Source organism: Erigeron canadensis, chromosome 1 (assembly GCF_010389155.1).
Source record: "Erigeron canadensis isolate Cc75 chromosome 1, C_canadensis_v1, whole genome shotgun sequence".
NCBI classification, from domain to species: domain Eukaryota; kingdom Viridiplantae; phylum Streptophyta; class Magnoliopsida; order Asterales; family Asteraceae; genus Erigeron; species Erigeron canadensis.
The window spans coordinates 10,900,767-10,919,831 of NC_057761.1; the positions used below are offsets into that span (position 1 = coordinate 10,900,767).

General features: G+C 33.3%; 7 protein-coding genes and 1 pseudogene across 7 annotated transcripts; 1 reads left to right on the plus strand and 7 right to left on the minus strand.

Annotated features, from left to right (window-relative positions):
* Positions 1-1,427: 1,427 nt before the first annotated feature.
* Positions 1,428-2,041, minus strand: LOC122606074 (auxin-induced protein 15A-like). Its single transcript, XM_043779036.1, has one exon. It carries the CDS (start codon positions 1,924-1,926, stop codon positions 1,627-1,629), a length of 300 nt encoding a protein of 99 aa, XP_043634971.1. The 5' UTR covers positions 1,927-2,041; the 3' UTR covers positions 1,428-1,626.
* Positions 2,042-4,989: 2,948 nt separating this feature from the next.
* On the plus strand, positions 4,990-5,590 carry LOC122606064 (auxin-induced protein 15A-like). Its single transcript, XM_043779029.1, has one exon. It carries the CDS (start codon positions 5,087-5,089, stop codon positions 5,384-5,386), a length of 300 nt encoding a protein of 99 aa, XP_043634964.1. The 5' UTR covers positions 4,990-5,086; the 3' UTR covers positions 5,387-5,590.
* Positions 5,591-6,441: 851 nt separating this feature from the next.
* LOC122606052 (auxin-induced protein 15A-like) lies at positions 6,442-7,041 on the minus strand. The gene has a single exon (XM_043779021.1). It carries the CDS (start codon positions 6,939-6,941, stop codon positions 6,642-6,644), a length of 300 nt encoding a protein of 99 aa, XP_043634956.1. The 5' UTR covers positions 6,942-7,041; the 3' UTR covers positions 6,442-6,641.
* A 1,810-nt stretch (positions 7,042-8,851) lies between these two features.
* LOC122583550 lies at positions 8,852-9,452 on the minus strand (annotated as a pseudogene).
* A 1,464-nt stretch (positions 9,453-10,916) lies between these two features.
* On the minus strand, positions 10,917-11,512 carry LOC122583541 (auxin-responsive protein SAUR21-like). The gene has a single exon (XM_043755937.1). It carries the CDS (start codon positions 11,405-11,407, stop codon positions 11,108-11,110), a length of 300 nt encoding a protein of 99 aa, XP_043611872.1. The 5' UTR covers positions 11,408-11,512; the 3' UTR covers positions 10,917-11,107.
* Positions 11,513-12,690: 1,178 nt separating this feature from the next.
* LOC122583532 (auxin-responsive protein SAUR21-like) lies at positions 12,691-13,205 on the minus strand. Its single transcript, XM_043755928.1, has one exon. The coding sequence runs from the start codon at positions 13,098-13,100 to the stop codon at positions 12,801-12,803; it is 300 nt and encodes a 99-aa protein (XP_043611863.1). The 5' UTR covers positions 13,101-13,205; the 3' UTR covers positions 12,691-12,800.
* Positions 13,206-15,485: 2,280 nt separating this feature from the next.
* On the minus strand, positions 15,486-16,031 carry LOC122600275 (auxin-responsive protein SAUR21-like). Its single transcript, XM_043772979.1, has one exon. The coding sequence runs from the start codon at positions 15,933-15,935 to the stop codon at positions 15,636-15,638; it is 300 nt and encodes a 99-aa protein (XP_043628914.1). The 5' UTR covers positions 15,936-16,031; the 3' UTR covers positions 15,486-15,635.
* Positions 16,032-17,918: 1,887 nt separating this feature from the next.
* LOC122600267 (auxin-responsive protein SAUR19-like) lies at positions 17,919-18,474 on the minus strand. The gene has a single exon (XM_043772967.1). It carries the CDS (start codon positions 18,375-18,377, stop codon positions 18,078-18,080), a length of 300 nt encoding a protein of 99 aa, XP_043628902.1. The 5' UTR covers positions 18,378-18,474; the 3' UTR covers positions 17,919-18,077.
* Positions 18,475-19,065: the final 591 nt, after the last annotated feature.

Here is a 19,065-nt window from a genome sequence, read left to right on the forward strand (position 1 = left end):
GGGGAGGGGAGGGGAGGAGAGGGGAGGAGAAGCAAAATCGGGGAGGGGAGGGAAGGGGTGGCGAGACGCTCCCCTCACCTTAAGAGGCCGAATAGGAATATATGTTTTAATTACATGATGCTTAATTACATATTTCGTGTATGTATTAACTTCAGCTTGAATCTAATATTCTAATGCGAAGGTTCATGTAAACTTCTCCATATATGTTTAAGAATTTCATATTTTTTTTAAAAAAATCCCCGAACCTAAGAAAAAAAAATGGGATCACTCTTTACGGACTTGTTGAGAATGATTCTGGGCTACTCTGTTTTTAATGTTCCAAATACTATTTCATCATAATAACTCTTTTGGCAAAACAATCTCAAATCTATAAACCCGAAATAACAAATTTCAACAACAATAAAATAGTTACAATCGCTGTATTTCATTGTAGAGTTGTAGATAATAGTTCTCCCCAACATAGAAACCTGATTCGGTTTGTCTATCGTATCTAAGTGACTAAGTCTAAACTACCTTATAAAGCATATACTCTCTTCAAATTTCTCAAAAAAGAACTTTATAAACCCAAATTGCCCATTTTTTTTATTCATTGATTTAAATATCTCTATCTATAAACAACATACATCCTTCAACAATCAAATAACTAAACTACCCCTTTTACATCAATTCATTTTATATTAATAACCACACGGTCACTGCCACCGCGGGTACCACCACCATCGCTACCGCCACCACCTGTCGCCGACACCACCATACCGTTGCATCGCGAGAATATATTTGTCTAGTGCTGCATATATAGTTTCGTTGACAATTTAAATCATACATATGTAACAAAAAGTAACTAAATGGCAAAGGGTGAAACCATGACAGTATACAATACCATGAGGAAGTGCCTTTAAAATTTGCAAGAAAATAATCAGGGTTTTGTTAACAAAGCCATAAGAGATGTAAGTTGTATATTTATCAAAATATTAAAGGTAGACTTTTGATATAAAGATTATAAATTTTTTATGCAGATTGTATTTAACCTTTTTCTAAAATTAAAGAAGACGTGTTGGCTTAAAGTTATTATCATTATCGATCAATACTATATATATGGTGAGTATGGTTCTAGATACTTACATGTAAATTAAAGACGACATATTTGCTTAAATTATTATCATTATCAATACTATAGTCCTAGATACTTGCATGTAACGTGGCTATGCTTCTTATCAAACAGAGTATCAATACTAGTGTTTTCCTTTTTTATTGTTTTTTTGTTTTCTCTCTATCTTTTCCGTTCCTAGATGCATTCGTTATTAATCACAAAATATGGTTCCTATTATTATATTATATCATACCTTAATGCATATTTGGTGGTATATTTTTAGAAGTATGTGGTGTATAAATCACCATTGTTAGAATTATCTTTGAGATTGTCCAGCTGGTAATGCTAAGTTTTCATTCATATAATAGCTATTTAAATTAAATAAAATACAGTGAAATCGAAATAGTTCCAAGGTAATTCATATTTCATACATCTGGGACAAGTATCTATATGAATCTATATACATTTACAACTATAAACGGTCCTAATGGTTAGTTGTTCAGAAAATTGTGATGTCAAAATTTGTTGCGTAAAATTTATAATGCACCCAAAGTAGAAGCAACATCATGAAATAGGTCTTCACTACATGGAATTGTGAGGCCACCCATTGAATGATCGAACCCAAATTCTTCCTCAGCCTGTTGAAGTAGCTCTTGAAACATAGGCTGCTCTAATAAAGATATAGGAACCACAAATCGCTTCTGTTCTTGTTCCCCAACATAAAGGGCAAGAAAGCCTTTTGGAATGTCTACAAATGTTGATTTTGTACTTCCATTTGAGAATGATCGTCTCAAAATTTGTTTTGCTTGAGTAGCCCGAGGCAGACGGATTGCCATCTTTTTCCGCTTCTTAATGGTTGAGGAAGGACCAAAATTATCTAGGATTATTTTCTTGGTGAAAGATATTGTTGTAGATGATTTTTAAGGAATTTGTATGCATATTATTAAAAGGTCTATATAGAAAGAATTATATAAGGGCAATTAGATGAAAGATGGTGACATATATACATGATTGGAAAAAACATTTTCACATGGTTCTATCTTCCAACATGAAAGATTATTTGTATGGATTATAATTAATCAACTTTACAGAAATTAACAAACACAATGGTCCCAAGAGCTTAATTGTAAATGTGACTATGCTTCCTGACCACCCAAAAATCCCAGAGCCGGACATGTCTTACAAGTGTTGATCACTAATTGGCAATGGTGAAATCGTGACGATATTGCCTAATCTCCAACTTACGATCACCTTAAATAGGAGATTATATAATGTTTTTAGTCCATTAAAAAACCTCTGTTACTATTTTCTATATGGATCGATTGCAAGAATACAAGATCGATCATGAGGTAATATCTTTACATTTACGATAAGATATAAAATCAACGACGACATGACAAATAAATTCATAACTAGGTCGTAATAATAGTACCAACATTATGGTCCCGGTGATTAGAATCATTGGCGTCAAACAATAAAACAACACCATGTGACAACATTTGTGAGTTCAGATTATAGTCTATGATAATGTCCACATCTTTATTGTTGTGGTGAATAATCTTGTACGTTTCTATGACTTTGTTATTTCTTGCAGCTTGGAAAGCAAAACCATGCGAGGTTGCCCTTTCTATACAATGTCACAAGGCCATGTATATAAAGAACACAAGAAGTAAGTATGGAAATATCTCAAACTTCTTTAATCCTTAACCACATAATCTGCAAACACCTTTGTTAAATTTTTAACACACTTAATGCTATTAATGAAATCTTTGTTTTCTTTTCGATTCATTATTACGAATCGACCAATCATTATATGTCCTTTGTTGACGAGTTCCATATCTTATTTTCACGCATACAAGTGCGCTCAGAGATGTTCAAAGATTATTCACCTGAAAGTTCTTGTCACCTACACTTGCCTTCATGCTTATAAATGCAAATATTCTTACACTTTCTCAAGTGTGAACAACTTGATAAGTGGTCATCTGTTTCTATTTGTCAAATTTCCAACATATACTAAATGGAGAAGTTAAAAGAAGTGTAATCACCAATCCATGATTAGATAGAGTGATATCTGTTACCAATGCAGCTTAGGATCATATGTGAAGTCAAGAGACGCAGGGTTTGATCCTTAGGGATGTCCAAATGATGTAGGTACATATTTAGTGAAGGTATTTTATCAGAATCATAACCCGTACGGTATGGGATGAATTGAAGGGATCCAAAGTGGTTTAGGGGAGATAAACCCTTTTTCTTTAAAGTGCAATCTTAGATTTAAAAATTAATACCATCACAGAATTACATCCATAATACCCTGCATATACATGGCATAGAGGGAAAGTGGTATACATATATACCTCATGTAATTTAATACGTAATTCCAAGTAATTTTGAAATGTGTAATCAGCTATGTTAGATTGTTAGCTTCAAATATCTTTGCATTGACATTTATATATTATGTTTTTTAACTACTAATGATATTTGTCCCACTACAAATACAAACTTTGGCCAAAATCTGAAATCAAAACTCGTTAATCTTGTATATTGGATGATACATAATAACATAAGCCTATCTAATTTAAGTTGGATTATCTGTACTATATTATAAAGCAGATTCCCCATATCTAAAATTTTAAGTTTCAACATTTACTTCCCCAAAATGCCCCTTCTATCAATTCTATATTACCAAATATCATTTTTCTCTTCTCAAAACTCAACCAATCATCTTTTTTCTCTCTCTTCCATAAATTATTTACTCCAATTCATTTAAAATCTTTTATCTCACAAACCATACATCGATAAATTATAAAAATTATATGGGTGTTCTTAAAATTTCATGCTCTTTCATTGGAGATGTCATTCGATATACTTTCAACGAGTTTTTAAATCCAAGAGCGGAACCCGTACGGTTAAGGCCTTTGGCTATCACATTTTATGACCTATCATCCCACTATCTCACCGCCGCAACGCGCGGATACTTACTCTCGTATATTTAATAGGAAGCATAGCTACATCCAAACTTAAGTTTAAATAAAACTAATATGGATTAGCATGGTCCTATATAAGACAAGACCATCTATTTTTGCTTGGATTTTCCAGTTTGATAGGGAGCATAGCCACATCTTTATCTTTATCTTTACCCTCTTATAAAAAAAATGACCTCTTTTTAATGTAGGTAATTTTACCTTTGAATTACCAGAATTATTCTTGACTTTTTATGTGTTGCCTTTAATGATTTATAATTTACACTATAAACCTTTAATTTAGTAATTAACACTTCAAACCCTTATCTTCTAAAAATTTTACTATCACAATTAGACCAATCTACACCACTTGACACCGCCACCGCCACCAATAGTACCATCACCGACACTACTTGACCGTCTTCCCCACCACCGCCGCCGCATTGCCGCATTGCGCATGTACCATGCTCGATTACAAGAAAGTGTCTGGGATCATAGTTTTGCTGCCTAGTTATGAATTAATTAGCTATATTTAATGTAGTCTTTTATTTTATGGTTCTATTCAAGTGCGTGACACATTATCTTCTTGCAAATTTGAATACACTACCTCACAATCTTTGCATATATTCTTGTGTTCACCATTCGCCATTTAGTTAAGCTTTGCTGCATATGTGTGATTTTATATGTATAAGACATGTCCAGCTATTTCGATCAGCTGGGATCTTTGGATAGGAAGCATAGCCACATTTACAATTAAGTTCCTGGGACCATTGTGTTTGTTAATTTCTTAATTTAAAGTTGATTATGATCCATACAAATGAAATAATCATTCATGTTGGAAGATAGAACCATGTGAACCTGTTTTTTTCCAACATATATGTCACCATCTTTCATCTAATGCCCCTTATATAATTCTTTCTATATAAACCATTCAATATGCATAACACAATTACAAATTCATCACAAATCATCTACAACATCCTTCACCAAGACAGTACTCTTCAATATTTTTGTTTCAACCATTAGAAGTGAAAAGATGGCCATCCGCATGCCTCGGGCCACTCAAGCAAAACATATTTTGAGACGATCTTTCTCAAACGGAAGCAGAAAATCAACATTTGTAGACATTCCAAAAGGCTTTCTTGCCGTTTATGTTGGGGAACAAGAAAAGAAGCGATTTGTGGTTCCTATATCATTGTTAGGCCAACCTATGTTTCAAGAGCTACTGCAACAGGCTGAGGAAGAATTTGGGTTCGATCATCCAATGGGTGGCCTCACAATTCCATGTAGTGAAGACGTATTCCATGATGTTGCTTCTTCTTTGGGCGCATTATAAGCTTTACGAAGCAAACTTTGAGATGGTAGTTTTCTAAACAGCTAACCTAGGACCGTTGATTATAGCTGTAAATATAGATAGTCATACAGATACTTGTCACTGATGTATGAAATATGTGAATTAGTTAAGAACTATTTCGAGTTCATTGTAATTTAATTAATTAGTTTGAATAGATACTAATGAAAAACTTATTAGCATTACCGACAGGAGAATCTCAACGATTTATGAAAAATGAATGCATCTAATTAATCCTTCATGATTATTAAAACCAATTTCTTTCATAAAAAACACAGGACTCGCAGCTTATGGTCTTCTTTCACATATTTATCGTTCACAAGTTTCTGTAAGATAAAGTTATTATAACTGCAGAAGTCAAGAGAAATGTAATCTTCCAATTAATATATAGAGTAATATTTATCATTTGACAGCTTTATCATTTGTAATATACCCTGCATATGCATTGAGAAGCCAAAATCATACAAGATCATATGGGAGTGTCTTCATATATTTTCATCCCTGATCACATAATTATAGGTTTCATCCCTGGTTTGATAAATTATGCTTTTGGTCCAAAAAAGTTTTCCCCGTTAACAATTTTGGTCCAAATCACAAATAGACGTTAAACATCTTGTGATCTTTACCAAAGAACTTAATTGGGTTCAAATTTCGCTACATATAATCTTAGTGGTGGCTAGGGAAAGATTTGGAGTCGAAAATAGAGTCGACTCAAAAAGAGTGGTCTTTTTTGAGTTTTCCATGTAAGGCGGTAAAGTTACATGAGTTTTCCATGTAAGGCTAACATGCATATGCAGGGTATTACAAATTTATATAGTTACGAATGTGTTAATCTGTCGATGATCCTATTAATCTTCAACACTGTGAAAGAAGTCCATAAGCTGCGGGTCTTGGGCTTTGTTTCTAACTATTATGGCCACTTCGAATAAATAATTGTGAAAACATGATCAATCAAAATGAGAAACTAGACTAATCAATCACCAAAAGACTAGATGATGCATTCCTTTTTCATTGCTAGAATTATCATTCAGATTTTCATGTTTGTAATACTAAGAAGTTTTTCATTAATCTCTATTCAAACTAATTACATAAAGTACAGTCATGAACTCGAAATAATTACTAACGAATTCATATACTTTATACATCTTGGATAAGTATCTATATCTATATTTACAACTATAAATGGTCCTAGTGGTTAGTTTTTTAGGAAACTATAATCTCAAAATTTGCTCCGTAAAGCTTATAATGCGCCCAAACAAGAAGCAACGTCATGAAATAGGTCTTCGCTACAAGGAATCGTGAGGCCACCCATTGGATGATCAAACCCAAATTCTTCCTCAGCCTGTTGAAGTAGCTCTTGAAACAGAGGTTGGCCTAATAATGATATAGGAACCACAAATCGCTTCTTTTCTTGTTCCCCAACATAAACGGCAAAATAGCCTTTTGGAATGTCTAGAGATGATGATTTTTTGCTTCCATTTGAAAATGATCGTCTCAAAATTTGTTTTGCTTGAGTGGCCCGAGGCATACGGATGCCCATATTTCCACTTCTAATGGTTGGCGAAAGAATAAAAAAGATTGGAAGTATTTTCTTGGTAGTATGATAAAGATGATTTTTGAGGAATTTGTAGTTATGTTATGCATATTGAAAGGTTTATATAGGAAAAATTATATGAGGGGTATAGATATAAGATGGTGACATATGATGGAAAAAATAATTTCATATGGTTCTATCTCTTCCAACATTAAGGATTGTTTGTATGGATAACAATCAACTTTAAAGAAATTAACAAACACAATGGCCCCAGAAACTTAATTTTAAATGTGACTATGCTTCCTAACAAACCAAAAATCCTAGCTAAATTAGCTGGACATGTCTTATAAGTATGAAATCACAATATATGTAGCAATAAGTAATTTAATTGGCAAATGGTGAACATAAAATACAACATCATGTGGTAGCTATATAGGGACTTCAAATTTGCAAGAAGATACGCTGTTACATGACAAGAACCATAAAATCAAAGATCACATATAATTCATAACTAGGTAGCAACACTATGGTCCCAGATACTCAATTGTCAATGTGGCTATGCTTGTTATCAAACAGAAAATCCAAACTAAAATAGATGGTCTTGTCTTATAACGTATGCCGAGATGTATTTAAACTTAGGTTTAAATGTGGCCATGCCTCCTATCAAACAGAAAATCCAAGCTAAAATAAATGGTCTTGTCTAGTTGTTTTTCAATGGATCATCCAATATTCAAGATTAACGAGTTTTGATTTCAGATGTAGGCCAAAGTTTGTATACGTAGTCATAGGTGGCTGATCAACAGTATTATGCGAGTAGGCGGTTGCTTTAGGCCAAAAAAAATCTAAAACCTAAATATTTTGTATACTAGACTTAATGTTTTAACTTTGGACAAAGTATCATTATATAATTAACATTGTTGTACACTCTTAGTGGTTTTTGCATCAACTTTTTTATCTTTTTATTACTAGTTCAATAACATAAGTGTAGCTATCGTTTTTCCTTTTTTTTTTTTTTTTTTTTTTTTTTTTTTTTTTTTTTTTTTTTTTTGCTTTTTGTTTACATTAATTTATATGCTAATGAACTAGGCCTCAAAAATTTATCTCGCTTAAGTTCTCCATAAATCTTAAGCCGACACTGTCTCTAGTGTGAAAAATATCATTAGTTTTTAAAAGATAATGATATACTGTACAAATGTCAATGCACAAATATTTGAGGTGAACATAACACAACGTAATATTTTTGTTGTAAAGCTGATTACACTTTTCAAAGTTACATGGAATTGCATATGAAATTATATGACCTACATGTTTATACAAGCTTCCCTTTAATAAGGCATGTATGTAGAGGGTATACTCTGAGATTACAACTTAATGAATAAAAGTCAGAGGGCGGTCGATCAGTTGCGCGCGCGTGTTAAATAGTAAAGTCAATTCAATTCAGTTTGCAATAATATATACAAATTGCTATAAGTTTGCGTATATTTGATCAATCATCCCAAAAGTTATGGATTGATATGTGATGATATTAAATTTTTTAATTGTAAGCATACACTACTATATGTTGCAAAGTTGACACTAGAAATAGATTGAGACGTGTAAGAAATTTCATGTCATCATGTGTATAATCTTTGGAACATCTCTGCACTTGTAAGCGTGAAAACGGACATAATGATCCATCGGTTTTTGTAACAATAAACAGCTTCATGCACGGACTTCATAATGCTCTAAACATTTCAAAAGAAATGCTCGCGTTTAGCTTGTTAATGTAGTAATAAGTCCGACATACTCATATTCTAGATTGCTGCGTATTTTGAGATTTCTACATCTTGTTGATGCATGGTAATGAATATTGGAAGTTCTTAATTTGGCAGGTTCTTCCTCTCCATTTTTTTGTTAAAAGATCGATGGAGAGTTTATTCTTCGTTAAAGTAATATATTACTACTTCAAACATCATACAAGCGGGGCTAGTGTTATGTACAAATGGCCGCTAATAAAAAATATACTCCGTAATATCTAAGTCATAATACGCCTAAACTAGAAGCAAGATCAACGAATAAATCCTCACTACATGGAATTGTGAGGCCACCCATTGGATGGTTATACCCGAACTGTGTAGTAATTCTTCGAATGATGGTTGTCTCAACAATGAGACAGGAACCACAAATCTCTTCATCTCTTGATCTCCAACATAAACTGCAAAATAGCCTTTTGGTATGTCCATTGAATTTGTTGATGTACTTCTTCCATTTGATAACGATCGTTTGAAAATTTGTTTTGCTTCTACAATCCGAGGTCTACGGATGGCCATTCTTCTAAAGGTTGATGTAGGAAAAGGATCTCAAGAAGAATTTCAGACAGGTTTTTCTTAGAAAATATGTGGCAAAGGATAATATGAATTTGTGATGTTGTCTTACTTCTTGTATGCTTTATATATAGGTCTACTGCTCTATTGAAAAGTAGATACAAAGGAGAAATTAAAACAGATATAGAAAAAGCAATCTCACATGGTTTTGCTTTCCAACTTGCAAAAGAAAGAGCAAGTTTATTCACTACAACAATAAAGTTGTTGGATATTATCATAGACTATAATCTAAACTCACAAAAGTTGTCACATGGTGTTGTCATATTTTATGAGGCCAATAATGTTTTAACGCCACAGCCCACAAGCTTAAAAAGATGTAGTTATTATTGTGAACTACAATCTTAATTCACTGGCCAAAATAAATTGATTGGACATATATAGATGGCAATCTATATGGCCACACTTCTAACACCATAAATTAGTATGTAGGGAAAGAAAAGTACCATCATCACATGGTGTTGTTTTATGTTGAATTATAGACTACCCTTTGATATCACAACCATATTATGATTGATATTAGCGAGGACTACAATCTTCACCAGCAAAAGAAAAATAGCTTAATGTCTTAAAGATCATATCTATCTAATTATACAGGGATATGTCTGTCGTATTTATCCAACTATAATCGTATGACTATGGTAAGTATTTAACCTTCAAACTTTTCGCATTTTAGGTTCTATATATGACATTTATTTGGACGGTCAATTTGCAAAACTTTTATTGGTCGGACGTGACACTAAAAAAATGTATTATTTGTTCACACTTTTAGTTAGCATGAATAAATTCAAAATTTTGCCACACTTTTGAGTGTGTAAAAATATATAGAACTAAAAGTGTGTAAAATTTCTTCATACTAAAAAGTGTGAACTTTTAATTCTACTCACTTTTTAGCGTGGAGAAATTTCTACACACTTTTTGTTCTTTATAATTTTACACACATAAAAACGTGACAAAATTTTTAATTTATTCACACTAACTAAAAGTGTGAAAAAATGCAACATAATTTGTAGTGGTATAATTAATACTAAAAATGTAAATGTTAATATACATATATAATGAACACGATTATATAACTGAATATATACTATAGAAATTTGTGTATAGTTGGATGCATTTTGAAGCCATTAACAAAAAAAAAAAAAAAAATAAAATAAAAAGGATGATGTGTTGATGTAAGGCCAAATTTCTAACACAATAAAAGTAGGGAAGAAGAGTACCACGGTCGCATGGTGTTTCTTTGATGTTTGTGGTCACAGTTTTTATTAGTATAGTAGAACATTAATTAATTAGTGTCCTTACACCTAGTAAATAATCCATAATCTTATGTTTGAATTCTGGTTACCTACTTTTGACACAATTCTGTAGAGCTAAAACCAGGGAATTGTGTTGATAAAGGAAACAATATTTGGCCCAGTATAGCATTTCCCTTCATTCTTATTTTGTGTATTTACAGTTGTACATATAGACGCGATAATGTTTTGTTGGGTTGGTAAATCAACATACCAATAAGAAAATAACCAAAAATAACGTGTTTATTTGGTTAGGCTCGTTGACCCGTTTCTGGCCTGGTCCAGAAATCACTTATATAAAAAAGTTTAACACAAATAGGACAACAATATAAAAGAATAAGCTTAATTATATGTCAAAAATGTATGAAAAGCATAAGCTTTTTAATTTATATATCAGTAGTTTCTGTTGGGAGTTCCTCACAAATGGGACAAGGGTTTCTGTTTACAAGTAATACTTGAAGGCCTAATGGTTAGTGATTTACATAATGGCTATCAATCAGCACAGAACGATATATCTAACTCATAAGGCGCCTAAACGAGTAGCAAGATCAGTGAATATGTCTTCACTGCATGGAATCGTGAGGCCACCCATTGGATGGTTATACCCAAACTCTTCCTCTGACTGGTCCAGTAATTTTTGGAATGAAGGTTGACTCAATAGTGAAACAGGAACCACAAACCGCTTCTTTTCTAGCTCTCCAACATAAACCGCAAAATAGCCTGATGGGATGTTCATTGATGTTGGCGTGCTTCTTCCATTAGAGAATGACCGTCTTAAGATTTGTTTTGCTTGAACGATCCGAGGCATACGAATGGCCATTTTTCAAAAGGTTGTTTGATGATGAGAAAGGATCTTGAATATGGTTTATTCTTGACCGAAGACGTTGTGAATAATGAATGAAAGATGTGATGCTGCCTTACCGGCCTATTGTTTCCTATATATAGTGTAGCTTGTGGATGAAGAAATTAATGACTGATAATGATAAGAGAAGATAGAAAAAACTATCTCACATGATTTTGTCTTCCAAGTTGCAGGAAAGAACAAGCCTAAGAAATGTCTATATTATTGTGGGACTACAATATTCACTGGCTAAAAAAAAGGATTAGACATAAATGGCAACCTGTGTGGCCAGAGTTCCATGACACTAATTATACAAGTAGGGATAGATTAAGAAGAGTACCATAATCACATGGTGTTGTCATAATGTTTGAAATCTAATTGAAATCGATCTGTAGGACATTAAGAAGAGCCATTTTCCAACTGTAATCTAATGATTCAACTTTTAAAGGGGCATTAATGTGGCCTAGTTATGTCCAGGACATGTTTCACGGGTAGACAGGGGCAAGATCATCATGTTTTGGTCGTTCAAAGTGTGCTAACCGGACGTTGGATAGTAATCCATAGTTTGATGTGTATTAAGTAGCATAAATATACCAATATGTCTCAGACATGTTTCGATTCTTAACAAGGTCATCTACTTACAATGAACACCTATAATCACCTATGGTATCGTCATAAAAATTTCCACAATGATTGCATTACACTATGTAACTCAAAGTGATAGTCGGCTACAATATATGAAAACTATTAGTACTGTATCAGTAAAACTCTTTGTTAATTATATATTTTTCCAATGATTTTTGTACTTGATGAGTTAATTATTTCTTATTTGCACTTGAAGTGGTTCGAACTCCATTTCTACTAATATCTACTTGTTAGAGTTGGTCAAGTGTCATGGGCCTAAAAAGGTAAAAAGTATTTGGTTTTGACGTACTTCACTAACCGTACCAGGATGGGTAAATTAACAAGTATATAGAACCATATATATACCAAATACCAAGATTTCATATATAGTATATATATGAAGGGTTTATTTATGATTTCACATCGCTATTGCTGTATTGGAAAAGCTTGAAGTTGAATAAGATATACTTGAAATTAAACTTTACAGTTTATGGAAGAGTAAATGTAGTATAACGGTCTCATAGACTGTTTTGGTGAGTGTTTTTATGAACAAATAACAATTTGACTTATTCTGTGATTTTCATAACATAGAGAGTAATGAGAAATGAGAATTTTATAGTGTCAAAGAATTCTTAAGGTTATATAAGACAATTTCTATTTAGAGTTTCTTGCAAATGAAACAAGTCTCTGTCTACAAACAATACTAAAAGGTACTAAATGATTAGTAATCTACAATGTTATATCTAACTCATAAGGCACCTAAACTACCAGCAAGATCAATGAATATGTCTTCACTGCATGGAATTGTGAGGCCACCCATTGGATGGTTATACCCAAATTCTTCTTCTGACTGGTGTAGTAGTTTTTGGAATGAAGGTTGCCTCAATAATGAAACTGGAACCACAAATCGCTTCTTTTCTTGTTCTCCAACATAAACCGCAAAATAGCCTGATGGGATGTTCATTGATGTTGTTGTACTTCTCCCATTTGAGAATGACCTTCGAAGGATTTGTTTTGCTTGAACGATCCGAGGCATACGAATGGCCATTTTTTTGGATTCTGGAAGATCTTTGATGATGAGAAGGATATCAAAGGGTTTATTCTTAACCGAAGATGTTGTAAATGATCAAGGAAAGTTGTGATGCTGTGTTACTTCTTGTTTCCTATATATAGCATCGCTTCTTGATAAAGAAAGATATCAATGACTAGTAATGATAAGAGTAGATAGACAAAGCTAACTCACATGGTCTTGTCTTTCGAGTTATAAGAAAGAAATGTATATTATTGTGGGACTACAATCTTGACTCGCTAAAAAAAAGGATTCGACATTTTGGCAAACTGTATGGCCATATTTCAATGACACTGATTTTACAAGTAGGGAAAGATTAAGAAGACTAGCTACCATCATCACATGGTGTTGTCTTAAAGTTTGAATCTTATTGAAAAATTGTAGGACATTGAGTCATTTTCCAACTATATTCTAATGATTCAACTTGTAATCGGCATTAATGTGGCCTAGTTTTGTCCAGGACATGTTTCACGAGTAGAAAGGGTCAAGATCATCTTGTGGAGAACTAATGCGGATATCTAACTATAGATTTCGATTGAGATATATGTTAGAATATGATCACGTAAAATGAACGTATGTCCGGAAAGTATTTAAGCCTACGGGGTCACACCTCAACGTAAATGTAACTATAAATTAATTAATATATTAAATGTAATTTATTAATTAATCTGATCACGAAAAACTAACGGAGGTCCGTTAAAAGAGTTAATAGTTAACGGTACTTAACTAACGGACTTAACGAAGAAGAGTTGGAATTAGGAAACAATTAGGAAACCCTCTAGATTGTTCTAGAGGGGGGGTCGGTCGTCCAAGGGTTTCACAAACCCTAAACTTGGTCATCAAGTTTCCTAAACACTATAAATAGAGGTCTAATCTAATTGTTTTCAACACACAATTCATTAGGTTTTCTAAAACCCTAAAAATGTCTTCTTCCCCTCTCCTCTTTGGTTCGGTCGACTACAACAAAGAAAAAGGGTTTTTGGGTTTTTGTTTGGGTCGAAATTTAGGGCTAATAACAAAGGATTGTTCGGTTCGTGATCAAGTACTAGCATACATACATTCCAACGTTGTGTGTGCAATCATAGAGAGGTTTAATTCAAACCTTATCATAAAGGTTTCTTGCTTTATTCTCTCCAATTTAAGGTACACGTTTTCTATCTTGGTTAATTAATTAAATTACATTGATCTTGTCTTCCGTTGCGTGCTTTTAAATTTGATTTGATAATAGTTATATAACCCAACAATATATTCATTGTACATGATATAGATTCCTAGTTGATACTTAACAATTATTCACGTATTTAATACGTCGTAAGGATCAAAAACGCAAAAAACTCTGAAAGAAGGTAAAATAAAATGAACCCGCAAAGGAAGAACTGGTAACAGAATCACATTGCCACAGAAATGCTAATAGGGAATGGTCAAAACAGGTTATGGAAACCGCTTTGGGATTAATTTTGGTTCTTACATGATTAATACAGGGCAACTGAGGCTACTATTGATACTAAAGGCCAGAAAATCAAATGCCTGACCGTGACGAAAAAGCAAAACCAATTTCACCTGAATTTGTCTTCCAAGTTGGAAAATAGACTACCCTTTGATTCCACTCTCACAAAAGAATAAGAGTATATAGATGTCATGTTTTATGGCCAGAAAGAAGAGCATAATTTGTCAAACGGCCAGTGTTTTCCATTTATTTCACGCCAAAGTTATTATCAGTAGGACATTGTGCCTTTCCACAAAGTAATCTGTAATACTAAGTTTTAAGTATCATAAATCTCACCTATATATGTCTCGAACATGTTTCAATATTAAGAATATCAAACACCACCTAAGACAGTGTCATGTAGATGTACACAGTGATTGCATTACAATATCTAACTTATATTGATTGTTGGTTGAGTTAAATATTCTTATTCACATGAAGTAGTTAGGACTCCATTCCAATTGACATCTAGTTTGGGGGTATTTACCATTCTACCCTGTTAAAGTTGGGCAAGCGTCATGGGCCTAAAAACCCGTACCAAGATGGGTAAATGAACCGTAATATGGAACCAGATACCAAGTAGACCCATTTCATATGAAATAAGAAAGGTTTAATTATGATTTCACATCACCATTCAAAATCTTGAATTTGAACAAGAATTACTTGAAATTAAACTTTGCCGTTATGGAAGTGTAACTGTACAATAACGTACTCGGGTTGTTTTGGTGAGTCTTATCATGAACAATAGATTTACTGGTTAAAAAAAAAAAGGGTAAATAGGAGGGAACCCTCTGGTCTCAAGTACCATTTTGGTACCCAGAGCGCACACCGCCAATAGACTTATTGTATGATTTTCATAACTTAGAACATTCAGTTGGTAATGTGAATAGTATAGTTTTTGTATCAGATAGCTTCTAATTCCGAGTTTCATACAAATGGAACAAGCATCTATGTTTACAAACGATACTAAAAGTAACTAGTGGTTAGTGATTTACAAATCGCTGCTAGCACAGAACGTTAAATTTAACTCATAAGGCACCTAGACTGACAGCAAGATCAATGAATATGTCTTCACTGCATGGAATTGTGAGGCCACCCATTGGATGGTCATACCCAAATTCTTCTTCTGACTGGTGTAGTAGTTTTTGAAATGAAGGTTGTCTCAATAATGAAACAGGAACCACAAATCGCTTCTTTTCTTGCTTTCCAACATAAACCGCAAAATAGCCTGATGGGATGTTCATTGATGTTGGTGTACTTCTCCCATTTGAAAATGACCTTCGAAGAATTTGTTTTGCTTGAACGATCCGAGGCATACGAATGGCCATTTTTATGGATTCCGGAAAATATTTGATGATGAGAAAGATATCGAAGGGTTTATTCTTAACTGAAGATGTTGTGAATGATCAAATAAAGTTGTGATGCTGTGTTACTTCTTATTTCCTATATATAGCATCGATTGTTGATAAAGATATTAATGACTACTAATGATAAGAGTAGATAGAAAGCTATCTCACATGGACTTGTCTTCTGAGTTGCAAGAAAGAAATGTATATTATTGTAATATTATGGGACTACAATATTCACTCGCTGAAAAAAAGGACTCGACATTTTGGCAAACTGTATGGCCACAGTTCCATGACACTGATTTTACAAGTAGGGAAAGATTAAGAAGACTACCATCATCACATGGTGTTGTCTTAAAGTTTGAAATCTGATTGAAAAATTGTAGGCCATTGAACCATTTTCCAACTATAATCTAATGATTCAACTTGTAATTGGCATTAATGTGGCTAAGTCATGTCCAGGACATGTTTCACAAGTAGAAAGGGTCAAGATCATCTTGTGTAGAACTAATGTGGATATTTGACTATAAATTTCGGTTGAGATATATTTAGTGTACATAATGACGTCTGTAAACTAATATAGATTGCTAGTTTATACTTAGCAATTACTTAATGCGTCATAAGGATCAAAAAGACAAAAAAAAAACTCTGAAAGAAGGTAAAATAAAATGAACCCGCCAAGAAATTAAAGAACTGAAAACAGAATCACACTGCCACAGAAATGGCAATAGGGACTGATCAAAAACCATTATGAAAACTAGTTAGGAACTAATAAGGTTCTTACGTGCTTAACACATGTCAGCTGTGGCTACCATTGATGCTAAAGGCTGGAAAATCAAATGACCGACAGTGACAAAAATGCAAAAACAATTTTACATGGTTTTGGCTTCCAAGTTGGAATATGGGGTACCCTTTGATCCCACGCTCACAAAAGAATAAGAGTGTATAGATGTTAAATTTTATGGCCAGATTTCTAATAAAATTAAAGAAGAAGAGCAAAATTCCTGTCAAAACGGCCGGTGTTGTCCTTGTATATGTGACCAATGTTATTATCAGTAGGACATTGTGCCTTTCCACCAAGTAACCCTCAATATTAATGTATTAAGTAACATAAATCTCACCTATATCTTCAATATAGATAAGGTCATCTACTTTCAGTGACACCAACAAGTAATATCAAACACCACCCAAGTGTCATGTAAATTTTCATAGTGATTGCATTACACTATCTAACTTAAAGTGATTGTTGGTTGAGTTAAATATTTTTTGTTCACATACAATAGTAGTTAGAACTCCATTGCAGCTGCTATATATCTAGTTTCAGTGTATATACCCGGTTAAAGTTGGGCCTAAAAAGTATCTGTTTTAGAGTTTAGACATACTTTAGCATTGGTATTGACCCGTACCAGGATGGGTAAATGAACCAGAATAATAAACTGAAACTAAACTGTTTATTGAACAAGAATTACTTGAAATTAAACTGTGCAGTTTATGGAAGTATAGTTGTAAAATGGACTCATAGGCTGTTTTGGTGAATGGTGAGTCATATAGCATCCACAATGGTTGTTTTTTAAAAGCTTTTTATCAAAGACTTAATACAAAAAAGCTTTTCATAAAGCTTTACCTCCAATGGTAAAACATCAAAAAAAGTCTTTGAAACATTTTTTAGCAATATAGTTTAGAAGAAAGAGAGTGTTTGTCTTCTCAAATGACTTGAAATTCATCAAGTCATTGTATAAAAAGTCTTTACTCTAATGGATCAAAGCTATTTTTAAAGCTTGATGCAATAGTAAAAAGCTTTTATCAAACTCCCCATTGGAGATGCTTTTATCATGAACAATTTGACTTTATTACTCTGTGACATTTGTAAGTTAATTAAAGCATTCAGTTGTTATCAGAATTTTTATGTTGTATACTAAAAGACACATCACACAAAAATACCAGGAGGATGCATTTCCAATCATATATCAAAAATATTAAGAGTATAAGCTTTTTTATATCAGATCGTTTCTAATTCTAGTTTTATACAAATGGAACAAGCGCTTCTGTTTACAAACGATACTAAAAGAAACTAGTGGTTAGTGATTTACAAAATCGCTGCTAGCACCGAATGTTATATTTAACTCATAAGGCGCCTAAACGAGCAGCAAGATCAGTGAATATGTCTTCATTACATGGAATTGTGAGGCCACCCATTGGATGGTTATACCCAAACTCTTCTTCTGACTGGTGTAGTAATTTTTGGAATGAAGGTTGACTCAACAATGAAACAGGAACCACAAATCGCTTTTTTTCTTGCTCTCCAACATATACCGCAAAATAGCCTGATGGGATGTTCATTGATGCTGATGTACTTCTTCCATTTGAGAATGACCGACGGAGGATTTGTTTTGCTTGAACGATCCGAGGCATACGAATGGCCATTTTTTGAAGGGTTGTTTAAAGATGAGAAAGAGTATCTAATGCCGGGTGTATTTTTAACCTATGATGTTGTGTATATGACTAAAGAAATTTGTGATGCTGCCTTACTTCATGTATTCTATATATAGCCTAGCTTGTGGAACGAGAATTAAATGGCTGATAATGATGAGAGAAGATAGAAAAAGCTACGAGTATCTCACATGGCTCTGTCTTCCAAGTTGAAAGATTAAGATTTATTATTGTGGCCTACAATCGTCACTTGTAACAATGGATCAGAAATAGATGGCAAACTGTACGGTCACATTTCTAACACAATACATTAATATGTAGGGAAGGAAGAGTACCATCATCGCATGTGGTGTGGTCTTAATGTTTGAAGCCTAATTGAAATCTGTATAACATTAAGACAACTTCCAACTAGAATCTTATGTCTCATGTTTTATGTTGGAAAATAGACTACCCTTTGATTTAACAACCATATGATTATAGATATTATTGTGGACTACAAATCTTCACCCACAAAAAGAAATTTTGGATGATGTGTAGATGTATAATTGTGGGGCCAAATTTCTCACAATAAGTTGTCAAGAAAAGTACCATTGTCCCATGGTGTTGCCTTGATGTTTGTGGCAATTAGGTTGGTGACCTATTAGTAAGGTTTTTGACCTTAACAAAGGATCCAACAAATTGG

Excerpts from the sequence above, each read along its gene's own strand:
- LOC122606074 (XM_043779036.1), bottom strand. The coding sequence starts at position 1,926 with ATGGCAATCCGTCTGCCTCGGGCTACTCAAGCAAAACAAATTTTGAGA.
- LOC122606064 (XM_043779029.1), top strand. The coding sequence starts at position 5,087 with ATGGCCATCCGCATGCCTCGGGCCACTCAAGCAAAACATATTTTGAGA.
- LOC122606052 (XM_043779021.1), bottom strand. The coding sequence starts at position 6,941 with ATGGGCATCCGTATGCCTCGGGCCACTCAAGCAAAACAAATTTTGAGA.
- LOC122583541 (XM_043755937.1), bottom strand. The coding sequence starts at position 11,407 with ATGGCCATTCGTATGCCTCGGATCGTTCAAGCAAAACAAATCTTAAGA.
- LOC122583532 (XM_043755928.1), bottom strand. The coding sequence starts at position 13,100 with ATGGCCATTCGTATGCCTCGGATCGTTCAAGCAAAACAAATCCTTCGA.
- LOC122600275 (XM_043772979.1), bottom strand. The coding sequence starts at position 15,935 with ATGGCCATTCGTATGCCTCGGATCGTTCAAGCAAAACAAATTCTTCGA.
- LOC122600267 (XM_043772967.1), bottom strand. The coding sequence starts at position 18,377 with ATGGCCATTCGTATGCCTCGGATCGTTCAAGCAAAACAAATCCTCCGT.